This window comes from Patagioenas fasciata, chromosome 1, assembly GCF_037038585.1.
Source record: "Patagioenas fasciata isolate bPatFas1 chromosome 1, bPatFas1.hap1, whole genome shotgun sequence".
Taxonomy (NCBI): Eukaryota; Metazoa; Chordata; class Aves; order Columbiformes; family Columbidae; genus Patagioenas; species Patagioenas fasciata.
Window position 1 is genome coordinate 122,583,288 of NC_092520.1, and position 22,994 is coordinate 122,606,281.

Sequence of the window (22,994 nt, forward strand, 5' to 3'; positions counted from 1 at the left end):
AGGTGGCTGCATTTGAAATCCTAAATTTCTCATATACATTTGAACAATGCCTCTCAAAAGCTACATCAGTTTTAAGCCACCAATTCATTGCAATAACTTGTACATAAATGTTATTCTGTGTAATTGGATTCTACTTGTATGTTAAAGTTGAGTTTAAAAAAAAATCGCGTAGGGACTTGTACAGTAAGTGTGCACGTGAATTTAATGTATTTTCTTAATCGGCATTATTTTAATGTTATATTTGTAGAAATGTTAGAAAGTATTGTGAAGCAGGAGCTACTCTGTATTTTAGATTTTGTTCTTTCTGGTGAAGTTCCCAGACTATCACCTTCAATATATTCCATATAGACCATAACTGAGCAAGTAGGTCAATTCATTTTGTCAAAACCATGTAACAAATTACATTTGAAGCATTTCAGAAATCTGGAAGAGCGAAAAAAGCAGCAGAAGGAATGCATGTACATGAGTGATACTTTACCTCGCAAGAAAACGAGTCCGTCTGTCTCGCCACACTTCAGCAGCGCTACTCTGGGACGAAGCATTGCATCTAAAGTACGTAGTTGCATGCTATTAACAGCCTTCTGAAGTCTATATAAGAGCCTGTATTATGTTAGAGATGAGGTTGGGTAGCACTGTAAACATTACATAGCCCCAACATTCACATCTGAAATTGACTTTGAAAGAAATTTGAGTTATTAACACACAGTCATATCCAGGAAGCCTTCCATCCACCCAGCCTTTATTATGACCTCTGGAAGTGTGGTGCTGTAATTGTTATCTTGCATTTTGATTCCTGTATCTCACGGATTGTATTTCCAGGCTACTTTAGTTTGATTGCAGACACTCAATGGGTTGTTTTCCTTCCTACCCAGGACCTGTAAATGGTAGAGTTGTGTATAAAGTGAAATACTCTTTATTTCTGATGTGGTAAATCAACAAATGGCAGCAAGGTGGAGATATTACTTTGGAAACTTTTTGGTCCAATAGTGACTGTGGGAAACTAAAATATGCATGGCTGATTGGTATGACTTCACATTGTTAGCCATGACAAAACAAGTTACCATTAGTTGCTGATACAAAAAAAGTCTTGAAGTGTAGTTTTAAGCACATATTTACAAAATTTCCTGCAGGGACATTTACCGCTGGGACAGAGCAACAGCTGTGGCAGCATGCTTCCTCACTGCCTGGCAACCATGACCAAAGAGTCAGAGTCTAGAAGGATGCACAAAGGTAAGGCCTTTTTGTTTGATTCATTGCTGTTAAAAGTCAGTGTTTATTTTTTTTCAGAAAATAAGTCTGAAACTGGTGTTGCTATAATCAACAGGGCTGTAAAATAAGAGTTTCCTTCTTGGTGGAAAAAAAACAAGCTCTAAATGTAATTTGGAGATATCAGAAGTCAGGATGATGATGTAGGTGCACATGTACTTCTGAGGTACATAGTCACCAAATATAATGAAGTAAACAAGAAAAGTGTATTGAAAAATACACACTGAGTTAACTGCATAATTTCTGTGAGTGATTTTGAGGCAATATATTAAAGATATTATGAACTGCTTTCTTTTTTTTCTTTTAAATAATTATTTTAATGATGTGATCTTAAATTGTTTTTTATGGGCATATGTTTTTGTCTGGACAAAGTAATTGCCCAGACAGACATTCAGTATCATGACTTACCTTTGAGAATCTATAACCACGCTCTTGTCGCCAGTCTTATATATTTGGGCTACAAAGTAGGAAAGGAGGGAGGTGTTTTACCATGGATTGATAGCTGCGCTTTTGTAATATGGACATGACAATACTGGATCCAAAAGCAAGTTGCATCTTTAAAACATGAGCTTGTAGGCTGTGGCATTCTGTGTCTGTTGTTTGTCGACTTGAGTCGATACGCTTAATTTCTGCTTTAATGAGATTAATTATTCGTAAGTGTCCCATCTTCAAATGCAGTTGCTTCAGTGCCATCTGTCACTTTCTTTTCTTTCTGGCACCTGCAGCGTTGCTATCAGTGTAAGTGCCAGGGGTCCTGATGTAGAATTGCACTGACTAAGCCTGAGCTGAGACAGGATCCATCCTGTTCCCATAGGACTTGTCAGAGCTGGCAGCTGTTAAAGGTCAAAGATCCCGTCTGAGGTCAGCCATACGCACCAAGATGACTCAGTACAGGAGTGGAACGAGCTTGCTGAGAAGGGATTATGACTTACTATGTTCACTTCATAGTGCTGATCCAGTTGTGATTTGATTTTTTTTTTTTTGAGCTTTAGTTATGCAGCAGGCCTTCCACAAACCTGCCATGTTGTGACTAACTTATCTTGATGTATTTCGGATGCAATACAAAAGGAGCTTCATGCTTAGCTTGAAAAGCTTCTTTGATATATCGCATTTGCAAGGGTGGAATTGCTTGCAAGTACATTCAGACTCAACATTATGCCATTGTGCAGAAAATGCTTTGTTTCAGTTTGGAAATCAGTAAGGCAAGAGATCACATGTTCCAAATCTGAAATATTTCTGTAAAATAGCTGCAAAACAGCATTAGTGTGTGATCTAAAACATAATGACAAAATGTTGCCAAGCCTAATAGAGCCAAAGAGTTTTAAAAATGAATTGATCAGTTTTCATGTTATTTTTTTTTTTTTGTCAGCATTCAATTAAGAAAATCCTAAGAGTATAGGTAGATTTCTTGACTTAAGAGTGAGAAAGGAGAAAAAAGAAAAACAAACAAAACCACACACACACAAAATAAAAAAACCCACAATCCTCCCGAAAACAAACAAACAAACACCAAACAAACAAAAAAACCCCACCAACAAACAAAACAAAACACACAAAACAAAACTGAGTGAGGGCCTGACAAAGAAAAGAGGCAGGGGAGAATGAAATGTATTTGTTAAGGCACTTGGCACAGTACTTGTCATATGCCATCAAAAATCATGTATGCTATACTGCCTGCCATACTAGACGATGATTGTTATTCTTTGAAAAATACAGTAGTTTGAATGGAAATTTCAAGTTATGAGGAGAGCCTTACAGGATTAATTCATACCAGGAAAGAGGATGGTTCTAGAGGGCCTATCCTGAAACCTCAGCTTTGTCAATGAGAAAATGATGCTGCTGACAGGTGCTTTACTTGAACTGTCACAGAATTTGCAAAGTGAGAGATGGAGTCAAAACACAAAGGGCATAGGAATGCAAGGACTATTTGGGGCTTGACTGCCTCTCTTAGTAATTAGCAAAGGGTTTATTCCCTTTGTGTTCAATGTGGAGTTCCGTGAATTTCTTGCTTTTGGAGGAGCTTGAAGAGTACAACTGCTTTCTCTTGCTCCGAAGTACCGTGTTTAACTTGGCAAGGAAAGAGATGTCCAAGTCAGGTGGTAAGAGGCAGATCCTAGAGCATTTCTGTCCAGCTGTACAAAAGACCAGGGCATGCTGGACACATGATCATCCACACTGTCTGCCCCCCAAAATGCTCTGGGCTGCTTGCTCCACAAGAAATGTGATTTTGAAGGAGGGGAGCCCTACATAAGTGACATAGCCCCCAGTCCAGGTACAAGCAGGGAGGGGCCTGTGTTCAACTTGCTGTGATTTCTGGTTTCCCTTTTCACGTCATACCCACACTTACTGCAGGGAGGAAAAAGAAGCTTTTCTTCCACAAAGAAGAGGAAAACCAAGCTTGTCTTCCAAGTCATAAGTAGCGGACATGCTTTTCTGTGGGTCAGTGAGATTTGGGAAATGTTTTGAACATGGTGTAGTATTTAAACCTACCACACAGTATAACTGAAATGGAATACTATTGTCAATTAAAATTATGAAATCTTACGTGGCTTCCACGAAAATTGGCGAGATTTGAACCTGCGTAACTAAAATTAATTTTAGCAGACATCCTTTAACACGTCATTGAAAACTAAACAGTACCTCATGTCACTGGACTTGCTTGGCAGTGTTTATTCCATCACCGTGATAAATGTTTCTAAGAAATATAGTGTATTATTTAATAAAAACATTGTTGAGGTAGATCAGATTTGCCTTTTTGGACTAAGTGAATATTTTGACGGAGTAAGATTTTTCTATCAAATCAGTGGAAATCTGCTTATAGTGATAAATACATGCTCGCATCTCTTCCCCTTCCAAAAATTAGCTGTTCAGCTAAAATAGGTGTTGAATATAGATATAATAAAAAGGGTTCTTGACTTGTCCTGTGTATTGAACTGTTGCTTGCTTTCCTGGCATTTCCTTTCCCACCCGACAGGTTTTTTACTCTGTCAGTTTTCTGCGTTCAGGGCGATGCATTGCAAATGACACGGGTGGGCTGGAGTTACTGATACCCTGAGCACAGAGCTGCACCAGGTGCACTGGAGCTGGGTGTGCTGGGCTTGGTGGAGATCCAGGATCTCACATGGTCAATGCCATCTCATCCGTTCTGGAGCACTGTCCCACACACTGCCATACAAAGAGGATGGATGATGGCGTTCTGAAGCTGTATTAGTAGCTTGCTGCGGTCCCTAGGGCTTAAAAAGCATTGGGCAAACTTCTAGGCCAGATGTTTCGGTATGTTCGTATAGATCATAAAAAAAGTATATTCGATGGTGCCTGGAGGAAGAAGTAGCAGCTCAGCTAGTTTGAAGGTATCATCTGAAAATCATCACTAAACTAGTGATGGTATAAAATGAGTGTTCTCTAATTTGCTTTCTTCAGTTTTTCTAATTTCAGCCCAAGAAGGTAAATGTAAAAGTCTGAGAGGGAAAATTCTAAGTAAAAAATGAAGTCAGGGAAATGAAGAACAGCTACTTGAATTTGAACGTGCATTTCAATCTTTTTGTCTTTGCGCAGGAACAAGTAATGTCTATGAATAAATTTTAGGTCAGATCCACTAGGAAATATTTTAGGAAAGATTTTTAAGTGCTAAATAGTCTTAATTGTAGGATTACCAAAACTCTATTTAGTTAGTCATTTGAGTTCACTAATTGTTCTTGAAAGAAACAGCCACTCTCAGTAATCATAGCCTAAGTTAAGAACAACTCATAAAATGTTTAAGAGGAGGCATCTTTGATATACATCATTAGTGGACAAAGCTATTTCTTAGCAGGCCTTTATGAGTTAATTTTGAAGGACTGTATTTATGAATTCAGCTCCTGTTTAAATGGTTCTGTAAGCAAACCATGTTAAAAAAATTTAAAAATAAAAAAATGAAGCTGCTCTTTGGTCTAATCTAGAGATATCACTTTGCATAGGTGGAAGCTTGGCCCCAGGAAGCCCCCATGGGGTGCTGGGTGCCTGACACCTGTGCAGGGAGAGGCAGGAGTGAGGGTTTGGGCTTCAGTCCCATTGATTGCAGAGGGGAGTCCAGGTGGGAAGAGGGAACATTTTGCTGGGAGTTGGGGTATAAGAGCAGACACAGCACTGGGAGCAAAACTGGACATTTGGATAGAGAAGTTGTGTGCCAGCAAGATGTTTGTATTCTTTCTAAGCTCTAAAAAAAACCAACCTGATATACTGAGGGCAAGGTATATATGTACAAATTGCAAGCTTTTCAAAACAGTTTGCTTTTTTTTTTTTCATTTTTAAATTTTTTTTTTATTCTTTCTCTTCTCAAACTCAGGAAAAGCCAGAAAAGGTATGAAAACATCCATTTACCTGGCATTGTCGTGTTTGGAAAAAGTACTGATTGCATTAGCACTGTCAAGTTCTTCCAAAAAATCTTGGAAAACTTTTAAATAATTGTTAAATAATGACAGCACTTTTTTTTTTTTTTTTTTTTTTGGCTGCTGTCAAATAACCTGTCACAACAAAACTTGTGGTAATGCCAGTATCTGCAGATCTACAGCTTTGTGCAGGCCTAATTTTTTGCTTCTTTGCTTATAGCCGCACAAGTAGAGCAGAAAATTTAGAAATCTTTGCAGATCTCTGGATGACAATGACAAGGTAGACAGACTTGGGCCTCCTACTTTGGCATGTTTCCATACAAAAAATGTATCCTGACATGTTAATGTCAGTCTTCTTTTAAAAGAAGAAAGAATGGAAATAAAATAAAATGTTGTAACGTGATCTGTTATATGAAGTACTATTTTTTTCACACACTTGACAGTGCCGCTTTTAATAACAGTTTTCACCCATAGTTAGTTCTGACCCTCACCATAATTTTGTGGTGGCTAATCTGTTTTTTGTGACTCTGCAATAACCCTTCTGGATTTTTAAAAAATGATATGGCTTTATGGCTGTTTGCAATATTTTGCTGAACAGTATGGCTGTTAACAATGTTTACTATTTTACTGCAGAGAATACAAGCCAATGCAACAAGAAACATTTTAACTCTTGTATCAGTTTAGATGCAGCTGATTCAAGTCTTGGCTTGTGGGAAACTTGCAGTGAAGTGCTGGATCTTGCAAGGAGTCTTAATATTTTCGAGCGCATGTTGTGCGAATGGGCACCCGAGCAGTTAAAAATCCCTTAAGCAGGAGCTTGTGCCTGCAGGGCGTGAGTGGGGCTGTGACAGGGGCAGGTTGGCTGTTGATCCTCCCTCTGCTTGGTTTGCAGCTGATCCCAAGCTTTGAACCACCCGTTAAGGCGTGAGGAGAAAATGAGAACATCGCGTTACGCTTTGTTCCTATGAATGCATCTTGTTTTGCAACCTAACTACTGTATATTTCTCGCAGTGTTTAGTTATGTTTGCATGATTACATAGATTTAACTGATTCATGTTTTGCTTAAAAATGAGTTCTTTATCTTCATGGGAAGTTGACTTCCCTTTAGGAAAGCGTTTGTTAAACTGCTGTGTTTCTTTATGGCCTTTTAGATGGGTTTGTTTTTCAGTGAAATATAAGATACGGAATGAAGATTTCTGAGCAGTGAAGGTTTTGCAAAGGACTCAATAGAAAAACACGCATTTCAATTTCTTTCAGTAATTTATTTTTTTTTTCTCTCTTTCCATAATAAATAACTGATAACCATTTCACAGGAGCAATTAATCATTCCAAAGGTTCGAGTATGAAAGGTAATTGCTTATCTGCAATAACAGCAGCATTTTCCATAATAATGGGGAAAAATACAAATTACACGTGTGAATCAGTAACACCTGTGTTGTGTGATGCTGTTATCTATGATTGCTGAGGTGGATCTGTGTCACTTTTGTCTCTTTTACTAATGGGTGCAGTTGAACTTCTATTGAAATTTAGTGTTTGTTCAAATGGCAAGTAAAGTCCTATTAGTTCCTTAGAAACCAGCTTTAACTGTCAAGGAGAAGCCTTTGTGTGGTACAGAGGTAAGGGAGGAGGCAAGAGTAAACTATTTGCCTTGGAAATGCTTTTGTAGGGCATGATTTCCTTAATAATATGCTTTAGTTATTCAGCTTCAGTCATGCTTTTCAGATACCTTTTCGAGAATATTATAGGCTTTCCAAGGTAGAGCTGCAGGTTTTGGCTCTCTGAACTGGGACTCTTCCCACTCCAGCATGGTAAAAAATACCAGATAGTAACCTAGTTTATGCAGATAGAGAATGAGAATAAGGCAGGAAAATATTCCCACTTTAAGAATATTTTCCTGAAATCAGTATCTTAATGGCATTTAGTAAAATTTTTTACCTGGACTTTGTACGTTTGTCTGCATTTTCCTGTGTCTGTTTATCTTGAATAAGCAGAATCTCAGTGACTGTTTTCCTGTATGGATGGGAGGTTTTCATGTCATCTAACAGCTCTTCCTAATCTTCAACTCTGCCATCAGCTCAGACTTTGGGTCAAGAGTGTGCAGAGAGTATTATAAACTTGACTGAGTATCAGAACTGTGAGAAAGTCTCACTTCTCGCATTAATTGAAGGAAGAGATGAGCAGTGCAGTTGCATTTGTAATCACATAGATTAAACAAACCTTAAAAGGGCACTGGAAAATAACTTCAGCAGTTAAAATGACAACTGTTATTCTACTCTCCTCTTTATCAGGCAAGCTCAACAGCCTCTCTGTAAGTCTGTATAAATACCACTGCGTTTTTTTACAAAGAGCAATGGAGACATGAGATAAAAATAATTCTGAATAAATATTTTTGGAAGGAGATGTAGACAAAGAAAGTTTGCTGTGTTCAAGAAGGACGGCTTTTCAGAAGGATGATTTTGTGGAAAAATAACAGTGCAAAGAACTTAAATGTTGCATAAACCTTATTTTTCTTTACAGACATTGAGCTATAGGGATCTGCTTCAACCATGCAGGGTGAACTGCAGTTTTAAAACTCCATGAAAGTACTTCTACACTAGTAACTACGATGATGTGATATGCAGCCTGTATTATTTCAGCTGAAACTTAAAGTCCCACTTGCAGTTACCAGAATGCAAAGTTCCCCAAACAGACAAAAAATAATCCACATAAAGTAAAACCAACCAAACAAGTACTCAAGACCATTGAATATCAAGACTTTTTTTTTTCTTTAATGTAATCAGTGTCAGTTCTTCTAGATCCTAGAATTTAGCTGCATTACTTTGCAGATTAGGCCTAATTTTAATTTTAAAATGAAAATTTCATTCATTCGAATTAATTTTCGTAATACACATACAAGAATATATATTGAAAATCAGCCATACTAATCTGTGCATATTTGTGTCCGTCATAGATAAAACAGGTATTTAAAGGTTTTCAGTTATGATTAACTTGTGCAATTAACCATAATGTCGTGCCTTGGTCAGAATGCAGTTAAGACTGCGATGATGTTCAGAATGCTTCTGCTCTTCACGCGTTATGTTCAGGTCACAAAATTTCTGTGTAAAAGAAATATTTTCTCTATACTCTGTAGGGTATAACCATCAGCGTATCTGTGAAACCCAAAGGCAGAAGTCTCCTGAATTCTACAGCAGGACAGCGTCCGAATCGAATGTGTATTTGAACAGTTTCCATTACCCAGATCGTAGTTACAAGGACCCTGCCTTTGATACATTGAGCCTAGACAGTTCTGACAGTATGGAGACAAGCATATCGGCATGCTCACCAGATAATATTTCCAGGTAAATCATCTTTCTTTCTGATGTTGTAATGGTCATAGGGTTGTAATGAAAAAAGAGAAGATGTACATTTTGATGCTACGGTAATGTGAATGGTGGTAACTGGTTAAGAAAATGTAAGATCATTAGACTGGCATAATATTTAGTATTTGTGTAGCCCTTTATCACCAGGTTTAACTATCATCTCACCTGCTTATTTAAAGATGGAAAATAAAAATATGGAGAGGCTAAGTGATGATGTCAAAGGCCACAGAGGAATCGCTGTCAGTCCCAAACTGAAATTACGAAGTTGTCAATGCTCTTTCAGAGTGGGTCATACCTGAGATTCCTGCCCTGGTCACTACAGGGGAGGAATTTCCTGTGACAGGAAATTTCTCGAAGACATCTGCGGGCCATGAAGTACACTTGTTCTGCAAGTCCAGCACGTTAACTTACTAGAGCCTTATGCTGAAACACTTGGGGCTCTTCCTGTAGTCTCTGCTTTGCCCTTCCCTCTGACTTTTCTGGGTCAGGAAAAAGGAAGAGATGATACTGAAAGGCTCAGAGCCCTTGGCTGCTTTTCTCATCCTCAGAGGCTGTCAGCTCAGACACCACTCTTCAGATAAAAGCAACATCAATGATCTGTGTTTAAAAGAAAAGTCCAGCTGAGTCTCAAAATTGTGTGCAAACAATTTTCTTCTGACAGTCTGGTTTTAATGATGGTGCTTTCATTTCTGCTCACAGACCTTCCCCAGCAGTTTCACAAGCCTAAGTGGAGGCTGATAACTAAGTACAATATTGTCACGGGATTAAGAACCCCTTGTGAACAGGACAGCATTTTGGCTAGCATGTTGTGTTTTATTCGGCATCTGTTTCCTGTAACAGGGTATCAGCCCACTGATTTCCTCTTGTGCTCTTTATCAGTATAATGTTAAGGGTTTCAGAAAATACCAGTGGCCCTCATTCTGCTTCCTGGTTATTTTTTTGTTGTTGGTTGTGGGGTTTGTTTTGTTTGTTTGTTTGTTTTTTTGTTTTTTTCCCAAAGTAAAAACATTAGGGCTCAGGTTTTGAGGATTTCTGTTTTAAATAGATACACAGTTGGCAAGTTTCTGATAGCTGGAGACGAGCGGGGAATTAACTCTGTCTCTGAAGTGATTTAACATGGCAATGGTATGAAATCTGTCTCTCTCTGACTTGCCGCTCTGACCATTTTGGAGGAAGATGGCATGTGTCTGAGCTACCTTGGGGCCACCTTGTAAGTGGAATCTCCAGCCCAGATGGGGAACCTGCAATGGCTGTTTAATTTCAGTGGTGCTGTTTGCCCTTCTGTCTCCCCCTGGCTTTTCTGCAGCTTGCAGCAAATGCTGGAAATAAACAAACAAATAAAAAAAATCCCAAAACTGGAAAAGGACTCAGTAGAACAGATCTTTCAGTTTCTCATAAGGCAGACTTTGTGGGAAGAAAAGCGTGTGGGCTGATTTTGTTGGTGCAACTTGGAAGATAGGCAGTTAATTTTCCTTGACGAAACTGCTCTTATGCAAGCTTAATTCATATTGGTTTAAATGGTGTTCAAGACTCTTTTCTAGCCATATCAGTTTTTAAAGGAAAACAATTTATGACGCTTAGATATTTCAAATGAGTCAGAACAAAGTTATATTTTTACCTTGTATAAGCTGAGAGACTTTTGCTGGAAATGCATAAAATCTATCTATGCTCAAAGTACAGAAGAAACACAACTGCTGTAGTCATTCATCAACTTGCCAAATACTACTTATTCCAAGGTTCATTAGCAACTTATTTTGTTTTCATGGCTGAGATTTCAGAGATTGTGATCTTCTGCTATTCATTTATTTCTGTGAGCAGGATAAGCAAATGAAGGATGAATGAATTTACGCTGAAGTGTTAACTAGTTTAATATGGGAAAGTATACAGAAATCATCTATCTTCCAGGTTGCTCAAATGACTTTTAATTTATGGCCCCATTGCTTTTACTGAAGTTCTTGGTCCAGATTCTCTTGGTCCATCAACTAACATTCTTTGGCCAAACTAGTCGTAGGCCTAGTTTTAGAAACAATAAGCTTTTAGAGTTCAGATAGATTTCAGAGGGATTATACCTTGTCTGCAAGCTTAGGTTAAATTAGGTATGTTATTTTTAGATTGTATTGTATCCTCTCATTAAACATATCCCCAGTACCAGACAGAGAAATGTCTTCTGAAGACTGTGACACTTCTGACAAATATCCTGGTCTTAAAACCATTGGAGGCTTGCTCAGAAAGCAAAGGATGTTGTTCTTACATTTTTCTTTTCCTTGCCCAGGGCCTCTATTTGGACTGCTTCCATTTACCTGTGTCCCTTCACAGTTGGTCTGTACGCTGTTAAGTAGCATGAACACATCTGCTGCCTGACACCCACTTCCACTTGAGTGCTCAGATAGTGTTTTCAGTACAATCCCAAATCAAGTTTCTCTCTGCCCTAAACATTTGAATCCATTCTATTTCCTCGTGTTGTGCTTTAGTCTAATAGCATTATTAACGGTACTATAGTAATATTTAACATCAACTGTTTTTCTAGAACAGCATAAGATGATAAAAAAAAAACAGAGCATGCCATGGAAATGCCACAGTTGGCTGTTAAATTGAGATGAAAAAGAAGAAACTGTATTGGACAAAAGACACAAAAGAAAAAAGGACAGGCCAAGGTGATAACTGTGTTGTACTGGGCCAGGCTCTAGCACTCTGATTACCCTTGTTACTTTAACTAGTAGATCCTTCCTGACACTGCTCTGTCACTGAATGGCCTTTATGCCATTACTCTTACTCCTCCTTAATTTTATCAAGTATTTCTTGAGGATGAGCTTGGTGAGACACAAAACAGACCGTCTATAGCCAGAAAGACAGGTATATTCAGCTGGCTAGTAATGCCAGCTCTGAGGATTGGTAGTGTAACCACCTCCATCCATATTCTGTTATCTGGGAGAAGATGACAAATCATAGGGGACTGACAAGATACATTTTTAGGTGTTTGAGTTAGTTTTGTTAGTGCCTACTGCACTGAATTGGACCCAGATCAGTATCAATTCCATTCTTAAACTGTCTAATGTTGGACTGTAAAATATATCTTTAAATACCAAGCATTCTTCTAAATAACTCTTTCTTTTTTTTTTTTTTTTGTGCAGTGCTAGCACTTCAAACGTTGCGAGAATAGAAGAGATGGAGAGACTTCTTAAACAAGCGCATGCTGAAAAGACTAGGCTGCTTGAGTCCAGGGTAAGCACAATTTTGCCAGCAAAACTAAGAGTGAACAAAACTAAGAGAATTAGTTAGCTAATATACTCCTAAACACAACATTGGACCCTAAATAGTTTACACCTAATAAACACTTTAAAACTTACCTACTTCCCCCTAGTTTGGTCAGGTTTCACCCTCATACTATGTTTTTGGTCCCATATGGAATAGCTGCTATCTCAATTAGTAAGTTAATGGCAAAATCCCATCAGAAGCTAGGTCAGCTTTGCTCCTATACCTGGGAGCTGGGAGAGCTGCTTAAGAAGAACCTTAATTTCTAGAGTGGTAATATTTGCAGTTCTGATTCCAATTATCAGTCCACTTTGCTGGATGTGTATCTCTGGCTACTTAAGAGGCAAAAATGGATTTAGGCCTAGCTAGAAATTATATTATCAGCTATAGTTTCATATATAATTGAAGTTCTGCATATGCTGTGGTATTTAGGAACGGGAGATGGAAGCTAAAAAACGAGCTCTGGAAGAAGAGAAGCGCCGCAGAGAACAACTAGAGAAAAGACTGGAAGAAGAAACTAGCCAGAGGCAAAAATTAATTGAAAAGGAAGTAAAAATACGTGAGAAACAAAGAGCACAGGTAAGATGTGTTGACATGAAATATTTTTTTAAGTGCAAGACTTCCCCTTGGTATACAGAAGGGAGTGTGCTTCTGCCAATGGTAAACACAACTGCTTTCAGTTGAACAGATTGATTTAATATTTCTGAGGTGTAACTCTGTTGCTAAGAATATGTTTGGGCTTTTGAAAGCTTAAATAGATGTCTAAGTATTCATCTAAAGCTAAATAATTGGTATATATATCTATTTAGTATGTTATATCTAAAGTATAAATATTAATCCTATAAAGTTGGTTACTGAGTATAGGCAGAGCAGAATTTTTTAGCCTGGACAACAGAAATTTGTGTGTTACTTTTATAAACCATTGCTGTTTTTCTTTCTTTTAGCGCATAAAGTATCTTGGATTATGAATTGTCACTTCCAAATATTGGACTGGGAAGAACCAAAAAAAACCAAGATTTTCTAGCTCCACATCTACTCTAGAGAGGAAATATTTTTTTTTTTTTCCCCTAATGTTACTGGGACTATAGAATATGCAAAACATTATTTAATTAATACTGTTACCTCCTACCTTATTTCTTGTTAGGATTTAGAGGTATCTTGAGCTTTATTTAGGCTTAGAGGTCTCACCTGTTGTTTATTCCACCACAACTAATAAGATCTACATGGTACAGCAAATAGACTAGGCAGTCATTTTATCATTAGTATAGTATAGCAATACAATATCTCCATCATAATATATGTACCCGAGTGCAGAAGATTCCATGTAATATTTTAATATCTTTCTGCTTTTATCTGCACTACCTTTACTAAATCTTTGTTTCAGGAGTTACTGTTCTGTCTTTTATGAACATTCCTATGTAAGTTGCCTTTCTAATTGATAACACTAAATTAGAATAGGACAACCCCAGAGAAACTTTAAACTGTTTCTGCTTAAATACATCCATTCCCTTGTTTTTGTATAAAATGTAATTGCCAAATGTTGAATTTTATGCATGTGTTACTTGATGCCTTCTTTTTTTCTAAGAAATTTTGATGACAAAGTATCACAGTATGTTTGGGATTGGAAGGGACCTCAAAAAATCATCTAGTCCAATCCCCCTGCTGGAGCAGGAACGCCTAGGTGAGGTCGCACAGGAACATGTCCAGGTGGGTTTTGAATGTCTCCAGAGTAGGAGACTCCACAACCCCCCTGGGCAGCCTGTTCCAGTGCTCTGTCACCCTCACTGAGAAGAAGTTTTTTCTCAAATTTAAGTGAAACCTCTTGTGTTCCAGCTTGATCCCATTACCCCTTGTCCTATCATTGTTTGCCACTGAGAAGAGCCTGGCTCCATCCTCATGGCACTCACCCTTTATATATTTATAAACATTAATAAGGTCACCCCTCAGTTTCCTCTTCTCCAAACTAAATAGACCCAGCTCCCTCAGCCTTTCTTCATAAGGGAGATGCTCCACTCCCTTGATCATCTTTGTTGCCCTACACTGGACCCTCTCCAGCAGTTCCTTGTCCTTCTTGAACTGAGGGGCCCAGAAATGGACACAATATTCCAGATGAGGTCTTACCAGGGCGGAGTAGAGGGGAAGGAGAACCTCTCTCGACCTACTAACCACCCCTCTTCTAATACACCCCAGGATGCCATTGGCCTTCCTGGCCACAAGGGCACAGTGCTGGCTCATGGTCATCCTGTTGTCCACCAGGACCCCCAGGTCCCTTTCCCCTACACTGCTCTCTAATACGTAATTTCCCAGCCTATACTGGAACCTGGGGTTGTTCCTGCCCAGATGCAGGACTCTACACTTGCCCTTGTTAAATTTCATCAGGTTATTCCCCACCCAACTCTCCAGCCTGTCCAGGTCCTGCTGGATGGCGGCACAGCCTTCTTGCGTGTCAGCCACTCCTCCCAGCTTGGTGTCATCAGCAAACTTGCTGATAGTACACTCAATTCCCTCGTCTAAATCGTTAATGAATATATTGAATAATATTGGCCCCAGTACTGACCCCTGAGGCACTCCACTACATACAGGCCTCCAACTAGACTCCACACCATTGACTACCACTCTCTGGCTTCTTTCCTTAAGCCAGTTTGCAACCCACCTCACTACTCTATTGTCTAGACCACACCTTCTCAACTTAGCTGTGAGGATGCTGTGGGAGACTGTGTCAAAGTATGGTGTAAACAATGATGCCATGCTTATATCTTTATCCCATATTGGAGTGTGCATGTGTTGTAATGTTACTGCTACTTGGCAGACTTGGCAGAGAGGCTGAAGACTGATCTGGCAGGAAACAAAAAAGTATCTGTCAAAAATAACTAAGATTTTTTTTGTTAACTTTTTTTCTTTTTTTGGTACAGTGAGACCAAATTTTTAAGTTATTTTTTTTAGCACTTTCTGACACTTAGAAATGTGAACTAGAGGAAGGAACTCCACCTTTGCACTTGCCAAAGCTGGTGGCAGCTTGTATCATACAGGACTGCATAATTTTAGAAGGGTGTTAAGAGCTCTTGCGGGCAACACGGCTCCCATTGCACCAAGAGGTTTTTGAGAATGCAATGAAGGAAAGTCCCTTGGATTTGTGACTCACACTGGGAGTTAACAGGCTAACTTTAGGCATGGGGAGAGTGGGAGAAGATGCTCCTTTGACAGGTCACTCAGAGCACCTAAATTCAGCTTCTGTTCTGAACCGCCCTGTGATGTTGCCTATGTCTGCCTTGATTGCAGCAGAAGCCTCGGGAGACTTGTCTTCCATGTTTAAAATGGGAGGGGGTTGTGCATAGACCCTTCAGGCACAGAAACAAGCACGCTCTCTCAGCTGGCAGAGGTGCCAAATCGCTACCATCTCCTGCTCATTCTCCCGACGGATGCTGTCCAGGCGTGATGCAGAGTCTCGAACGGTGACCAAGAATTGGGCACCACATCCTATGCTGCTTTGCTGCCTCTCACAGAGGATGCGCTTCAGTTCTCTGCACCATGATGCCGATCCCAAAGTAGATGCCACATTTCATTCATTCAGAAGAGAAATAGTTTGCTTAACATCACACAAATGAAGTTCTTACGCTCCATCTAAAGCAGCAACACATATTTATGTTTAATGTTTTGATTCTAAAACAACCTTTCTATGCTGTAGCCCCTGTTTTACCAGCTTATCAACTGATGATTGAAAGAAACTCCTATGCTCTAATCTGACTTTTATAAAGTTAACCAACACTTTGTAAAGTTCCAAGTTTCAAGGATTTTTCTTCTAAAGAAAATTAGGGCTGCAGCAAAAGCTTGCTATTTTTCTACATTCATTCTTGGAATCTGTGGGCAGTTTGCAGTTATGGCCTTGCAGCAGAAAGACTGAAGGAGAAGTTAAGACTTCTCTTAAAAATAATATTTTCTTTCCTTTACTGTAGGCTCGTCCCTTGACTCGCTATTTGCCCATTAGGAAGGAAGACTTTGATCTACGAAGCCACATTGAAACAGCCGGTCACAACATAGAGACCTGTTACCATGTCTCCCTCACAGAGAAGACCTGCCGAGGCTTTCTAATTAAAATGGGAGGAAAAATTAAAACATGGAAAAAACGATGGTTTGTTTTTGACAGAAACAAGAGAACTTTTTCTTATTATGCAGGTACAGATCACTACTATGGTACCACTGTCCCTCTATTTTCCTGTCAACCTCAGTGGAGTTATGAACCTGTAAGGGAGTCCTGAATAAAACTTACATTTCCATTTCATCAGGTGTTTTACACAGACACTTAGAGCTTGTGCTGTCTCTTCCCTATAGTGTTCAATCCTAATGCCAGGTAAAAGAGAAAGGAGCATAACAGGCAAAGGGAGAGATGTAGGTAAGCAAGAGTTAAAAACGGAAGATCATAATTTTCCTAGTATGTACAATAATGGATCCACAAATACTTACCCCAATGACAGAATGATTTCTTGTACCCTTCATACAAGAATATAATTTATTATACTTAACATGAAAATGAAATTGAATGCTTCTGCAGTCCTGTTGCTTGATGTCCTGAAAAGTTTTTCAGGAAATTAAATATACAGGAGTAGACTCTTTGAGTTTGCCATATTTTGAGAGCCTAACAAATTTCAAATGAACAACATGAAATACTATAAAGAGTTCTCTGTACACAAAATTATGTTAATACGACGTCTGGAGCCATTATAAGCATTATGTTAATTGGTTATCGTGGGGTAGATCCAGAAATTTTGAATTTTAGAACATAAGTGTCTCTCCAAGTAATGTGCAAATATATACATGGTTTGACTTCGAAGTTTCAGAGGAAGCCAGAAAAATTACTTTGTGTTCTGAATATTTGTTAGGAGGGGCCAGACAGGGCCATACATAGGATAAGAAGCAGAAGAAAACACAGTACAAAAAACACTCAAAGAGTTCAGTTTCCTTTTACGACATTACTGCTTTCCAGCAACTCATAACGAACTTAAAATTGATGGGAGGGTTATGCATTGCTCAGTCCATCTTTATAAGACACATATTTGAATTCATTACATTCATTCCTTACATACCCACTAAATATTTCTTACTAGTTCACAGTAATACTATGAAGAACGTGACACTTTCTGTTTTGTTCTTAACATCTGGTTTATTGGTTAGCAAGGCCTGTAACATACAGTAGTGTTCCATCTGGTACTGATTTTTTTTTTCTTTTTAGTAGTTATGCTAATAGTTAACAGTTTTTGTTTTGAGTGCAGTACAGTTGCCATAATGCAATTTCAATTAACAAAACTTTTCATAATGTCTCAAGGATGCCACCCAGCAAAGTTTCATGAGAATTCTGTACCAGCTGCACAAAAATGCAGCTGCTCGTATAAGTGAGGATCCATCTAGATCTTGATATAGTAGACTTCCAAAATAAATATTGATGCTGTAAATTCCCAGTAATTGGGCTCTAAGTGAATATACTGGTATATTGTTTTAGTTCTCCAAGTGTACTAAACAATTTACCCTAAAGTCTGACAATTTAGTGCAGCGCTGAAGTGTGTGTGTGACCTGAAGCCACAGGGAGCTCTACAAAGGCTGTTGCAAGGGAAGCTTGTGTTTATCTGAAATGCCCTTGTAAGCAAGACCTCAGGTGGGGCTTGAAAAGAAAGTGGATCACTGTTTGCTTGTACTGCATAGACAACATAGGTTGCATTTAGCATAGTACAATGTGTGCTATAATATCAGAATCTTGTACCTCAGTACTTGTACTGGTCCCCTGGGGGCTAGCAGGTAGGTTCCCAACACTATATGGTTTGGTCTTGGGGATTTCTTTTTGCCATCATACGAAGCTTTTTAAACTGCCTGCAGCTACCGATAGGATGTAAACTGACTTTCGTGTGTGTTCAAAATGACAGCAGAATCTCTCATGGGACTGATACAGATGTTCTGCATGATTGTTCACTGTTAAGGTGATAGTAACTTGAGGTCACAAGGCATTATATTTCCCTAATAGAAAACTAATGAGAGTGGAAGGAAGTTTGCCCTTCAGTGTCACATGCAGTCATGATGTTTCTTAACACTCTCTGGGATTATTTAACAATTTCTCTTCCACTGCAGGAAAAGGGAATGTACTGTAGATGCTTATCTGCCCTATATCTTTTCCTTGTGAAACATTACGGTTGCGACTATTAAGATGTTAATTTTATGTTAAGTTTGCAGTCTTGTATCCTCCTTTCCCAAATGACGCGCCAGCTAACGCTGGGACAGAAGGCAGTATCAGATGATGTCTAAAATAGTTTAGAATTGACCCCCTGAAAGTGACTGCTTCTTTCCATTGCCTTTAAAGGGATATTAAGTCAGCTGTGTCTCCATTGTAGATATCAAAACTTAAGTGAGAAGACTCCTACCCTGTATTTCAGCTTTGCTGCAGGGGGATGTTGATGCCAGAAACACAGCACAGCTGGATAACAACCTGCTCTTTGTGAGCTGCCCCCCTGCAGTAGCTGGTCATGCAGGTGTTCTGATGCAAATGGGGAGTTCCTTTTGGAACAGCGGCAAACTGCATCTAATTCATTTGGCTTTTACCGTGGGTGTCAGAGCAGGAGACAATTACGAATCTGCTGCTGGTGTTCAGGAACTTTTAGCCCCCTAGAAACCTTTCCATGTGTCAGAGCTCATAGACGCTTGACTAAAATCTGCTACCCTCACATTTGAGTAATAAATATCAGCTTGAGACTGAGGGAGAGTATTATAAATGGAAATATCCATTTTTCTAAATAAGTACAAGCATAGATTATGTTCTAATGTAAAGCTCTTGCTATAAAATTTTACTTTAAATTTGCTTATCATAACAGTTTTCATTTGAGGGCAAACTGTAGGTTTTACCTGTGAGCTATATGAAGTCTGGCTGGCTTTCATGGAACTGGAAGAGTGGATGTATCTCAGAGACATCTGTCCTTCTGTTGGCCAATATCGGCCATAATGTTCAGACACTTCAGTGAAGGCAGTGACTTGCAAATAGATTAGGAAATTGCAAAAGCTTTATTTCCCTGGAAACAAGGTGGAAAAGAAAATAACAAAACTGACTAACTAGTAAGAAAAGTTGAAGGTTTCTATGGGATTTCATAAGCAGAAATGTTAATCCAGTTACTTATCAGCTGAACGTATATGAAAATGCTAATTAAGCTTGTGCTTCTTGAAGTACTTTTCATTTTAGTTATCAAGTAATTTTCTCTTTTCTGTTTTAGACAAACATGAAACTAAGTTAAAAGGTGTAATATATTTTCAAGCTATTGAAGAAGTCTATTATGATCACCTAAAGAATGCGTATAAGGTAAACTTCGTTATTGTTGTTCTGAGTATTATATAGCAGTACCCAAAGCATGGTAGCTGCTCTAAAGTCAAAGGGAGAGATGACTATTAGGAGGAAAAAAAAACAAACAAACAACCCAACTACACCACCACCACCAAATCATAAAAGCCTGGAGCAGAAGAAAAGGAAGATGAAGCCAAATCAGCACTGGGGTTTTTTATACTGGTGAAAGCAGAGACAAGTGTGTCTACCTGCCAAGTGGGATTTGCTGCAAGGAATTCCTTAGTCCAGTGGTGAGACCTCTGAAACCAGTGGCTTTAGCAAATCAAGGGATGGCTGTATGCAGCTGTCACAGGAGGGAGTTAACTGCTGCCCGCAGCTCATGGCACCCCCTGCCTCTCATCTGCAATTTAAATGAGCTGTGAACAAGCTGAATATCTCCTTGGCAGGTGGATTTGTGAAAGCCAAGGTGGTTTTGACCACTGGACAGAGCAGGGGAGTAAGTTCTCTGGGCATGAAACAACAGTTCAGAGCCCTGCACTACTAGTTAGTACAAAGAAGGATGTTCTGAAAAGTGTTTATGGTGGATACAGACACTTTAAACACATCTCTGCTTCCAGTGCTACAGTGTAGGATGCAGTGATACAGCATTTAGCATTTATCTTTCTCCTTCACCCCATTGTAAATCTCCCCATAAGTAATTTCATTTGTGCTACCAATAAATGGCTTTACTTTCCTTCTTTTGATATCCTGCTTTCTGTTTTATTCCAGAGTCCCAACCCGTTGCTCACTTTCAGTGTTAAGACACATGACCGGATATACTACATGGTGGCTCCTTCGCCAGAAGCCATGAGAATATGGATGGATGTCATTGTCACAGGAGCAGAAGGCTACACCCACTTCATGTTATAATAAAAGGGGGCAAGAGGGCAAACTGCAATAATGTGACAGATGAAATTAGCCATATGTAGTGAAATCTCAAAAGCCAGTGAATACTCAAATATCCTCCTTATGATGTGCACCCAAAACCTCGGAATGAGATGGTTTTACAAATGCATTGAAAAGGGGGGCTTGTTACTTGTTTTAGTTGATCTTTATAGGAATGAAAGAGCCAAAGCTGTTGAGAGAATCATAGTGCTCCAAAATGGATAATCAGGCAATTAAAATTACAGCATCTTGAGTCAATTATAATTTTCTACAAATTCTCTTATATGGAGAATGTCTTCAAAGTCATACTAAACAGTTTACAAATGTGTGTGTGCTCAACAGTATGCAAAAATTCTAATAATGGAACAAAAACGTGTAATAAGCATATATTTTAATATGCAGCATTTGGCATTTATAGATGATTAGGCAACTTTTTAAAACTTTTAGTGAAGTATTTTATAAAAATATAAACAAAAAAGCATCCCTAAGGTACACACAGTTCTTGCCTTAGTAGTCAAGTATTACAACAGAGCCAAAGACTTACATGATTCCCTTATCATAATGTTTTCATATTGTTAGTTGTACCTAACTTTCTGGAAGGGGACAGTGCCAAAACTCTTCAAGACTTTTAATGTAAAATTGTTACGATACTTTGTGTGTTCAAACACTCAGTGACACCAACTGCATGTTTGAAGTATGCATCAACAGAAAAAGAGATGCTCAACAGAAAAAGAGAAGGATAGCTTTATAAAGATGCATTTTTCCACAAGGATATGAAAACACATCTATTAAATTCCTCATAAGGAGAGATTTTTAAATCTTCCCTGTTGAATAGAATGAGCTGATACTAGGCCCTACAGCAATTTTCTTTTCTGTAGTAAGGTCCCAGCGTGGTCCTGACCTTACTCTGTGCCAAGTTAATGCTCTACTGAAACCTCTCAAGCGTCGGTCCCCTTGAAGCCAGCATCAAAATCTCTACCTATGCCAAGATTTCAGCCCCAGGGAGTTTTTTTGAAGTGTATATCTGCACAGAATAATGCTGTCAAAGAAAAGAAAAGACGACAAATTTGAAGTATTTACACTAAGCAGTGTATTAATAAGAAACGCTGAAAATTTTAAGTGGCAGAGACTGAGATTCCTAAAGCAACAAAAATACCAAGGGTGCAGTGGTTTCCCATTTTAAAATGACTTCCAAGTCCTTGAGTAATATAGCAAAAACATAAATTATTTAATTGAACTGGACCTCAAAAGAGTATCTTATAATATGACTTTAAAGAGGTTCTGTTACAGTATTTAAAACATGTGCTATGTGGTTTGTGTAATAGAAGAAAGCACATTAGCCTTTCTTTTTTCTTGATGACAAGTTAATGGCTTTTGATGGAACAAATAAACTGAGAGCAAAATAGAAGTATGTTGGCAGAATAACTTTGTTACATTTTTTAAACCCTGTATATGTAATGAACAAGTTGAATTTTTTTGTGGTATACACAGGTGATATGGTTGCTCTAGCAGGACAAACATCAGTTTTCACTTGAGCCATGAAAGAAGGGACTGTTATTGCAAGATAGTTGTTATAATCTGTGCAGATCACAGCTTGTAATCTAATGATTTGAAACACTATGAGAAATAAATTGCCTTGGTTTATATAATTATTATTTTCCCTGATGTATCTTGATTTTACTCCTAAGTATGGTTATAAAGGTTTTCTAATAATGATTTTTGTATCCTGCATGATGCAATGAAGGCATTTCAATAAACATTTTTAAAACTACACTTTTTAAAATATTCACTTGCTGCTTAATCTTGAGGCATTTCTGCTTGTCTTTTAAGTAGTTGTATACAGTTGTGCATGCAATTTTGTATTTCTTAGTAATGCTTAATCTAACAATTCCATGTGTTTCCCCATAAAACAGTTAGAGAATCATAGAATTGTTTTGATTGGAAAAGACCTTTAAGATCATTGAGTATAACCATCAACCTGGAATTGGCAAGTCCACCTCTAAGCCATGACCCTAAGAACCTCAACTACACATCTAAATACTTCACAGAATCATATAATAGTTTGGGTTGGAAGGGACCTTCAAAGGTCATCTAGTCCAATCCCCCTGCAATGAGCAGGGACATCTTCAACTAGATCAGGTTGCTCAGAGCCCCGTCCAGCCTGGCCTGGAATGTCTCCAGGGATGGGAGCATCTACCACCTCTCTGGGCAACCTGCGCCAGTGTTTCACCACCCTCATGGTAAATTTCTTGTCTCTAGTCTGAATCTATTCCTAGTGAAAAAACATTATCGCTTGTATTGCAACAGGCCCTGCTAAAAAAGTCTGTCCCCATCCGTCTAATAAGCCCTCTTTAAGTTACTGAAAGACTGCAATAAGGCCTCCCTAGAGCCTTCTTCAGGCTGAACAACCTCTCTCAGCCTGTCCTCACATCAGAGCTGTTCCAGCCCTCTGATCATGTTTGTGGTCTCCTCTGGCCCCTCTCCAACAGGTCCATGTGTTTCCTGTACTGTGGT

At 38.7% G+C, this 22,994-nt stretch overlaps 1 protein-coding gene across 7 annotated transcripts in view; it reads left to right on the forward strand.

Annotated features, from left to right (window-relative positions):
- The window catches only part of PHLDB2 (pleckstrin homology like domain family B member 2), a 128,989-nt gene extending 106,736 nt beyond the window's left edge, over positions 1-22,253 (forward strand). For all 7 annotated transcript variants that reach the window (XM_065853654.2, XM_065853644.2, XM_065853663.2 and 4 more), the window contains 8 exons: positions 412-552; positions 1,131-1,230; positions 8,764-8,971; positions 12,124-12,214; positions 12,677-12,823; positions 16,198-16,417; positions 19,489-19,574; positions 20,325-22,253. In XM_065853654.2, coding sequence (XP_065709726.1) covers positions 412-552; positions 1,131-1,230; positions 8,764-8,971; positions 12,124-12,214; positions 12,677-12,823; positions 16,198-16,417; positions 19,489-19,574; positions 20,325-20,465 — 1,134 coding nt within the window. In that variant the 3' untranslated portion in view covers positions 20,466-22,253. The remainder of the gene's footprint in view (positions 1-411; positions 553-1,130; positions 1,231-8,763; positions 8,972-12,123; positions 12,215-12,676; positions 12,824-16,197; positions 16,418-19,488; positions 19,575-20,324) is intronic.
- Positions 22,254-22,994: the final 741 nt, after the last annotated feature.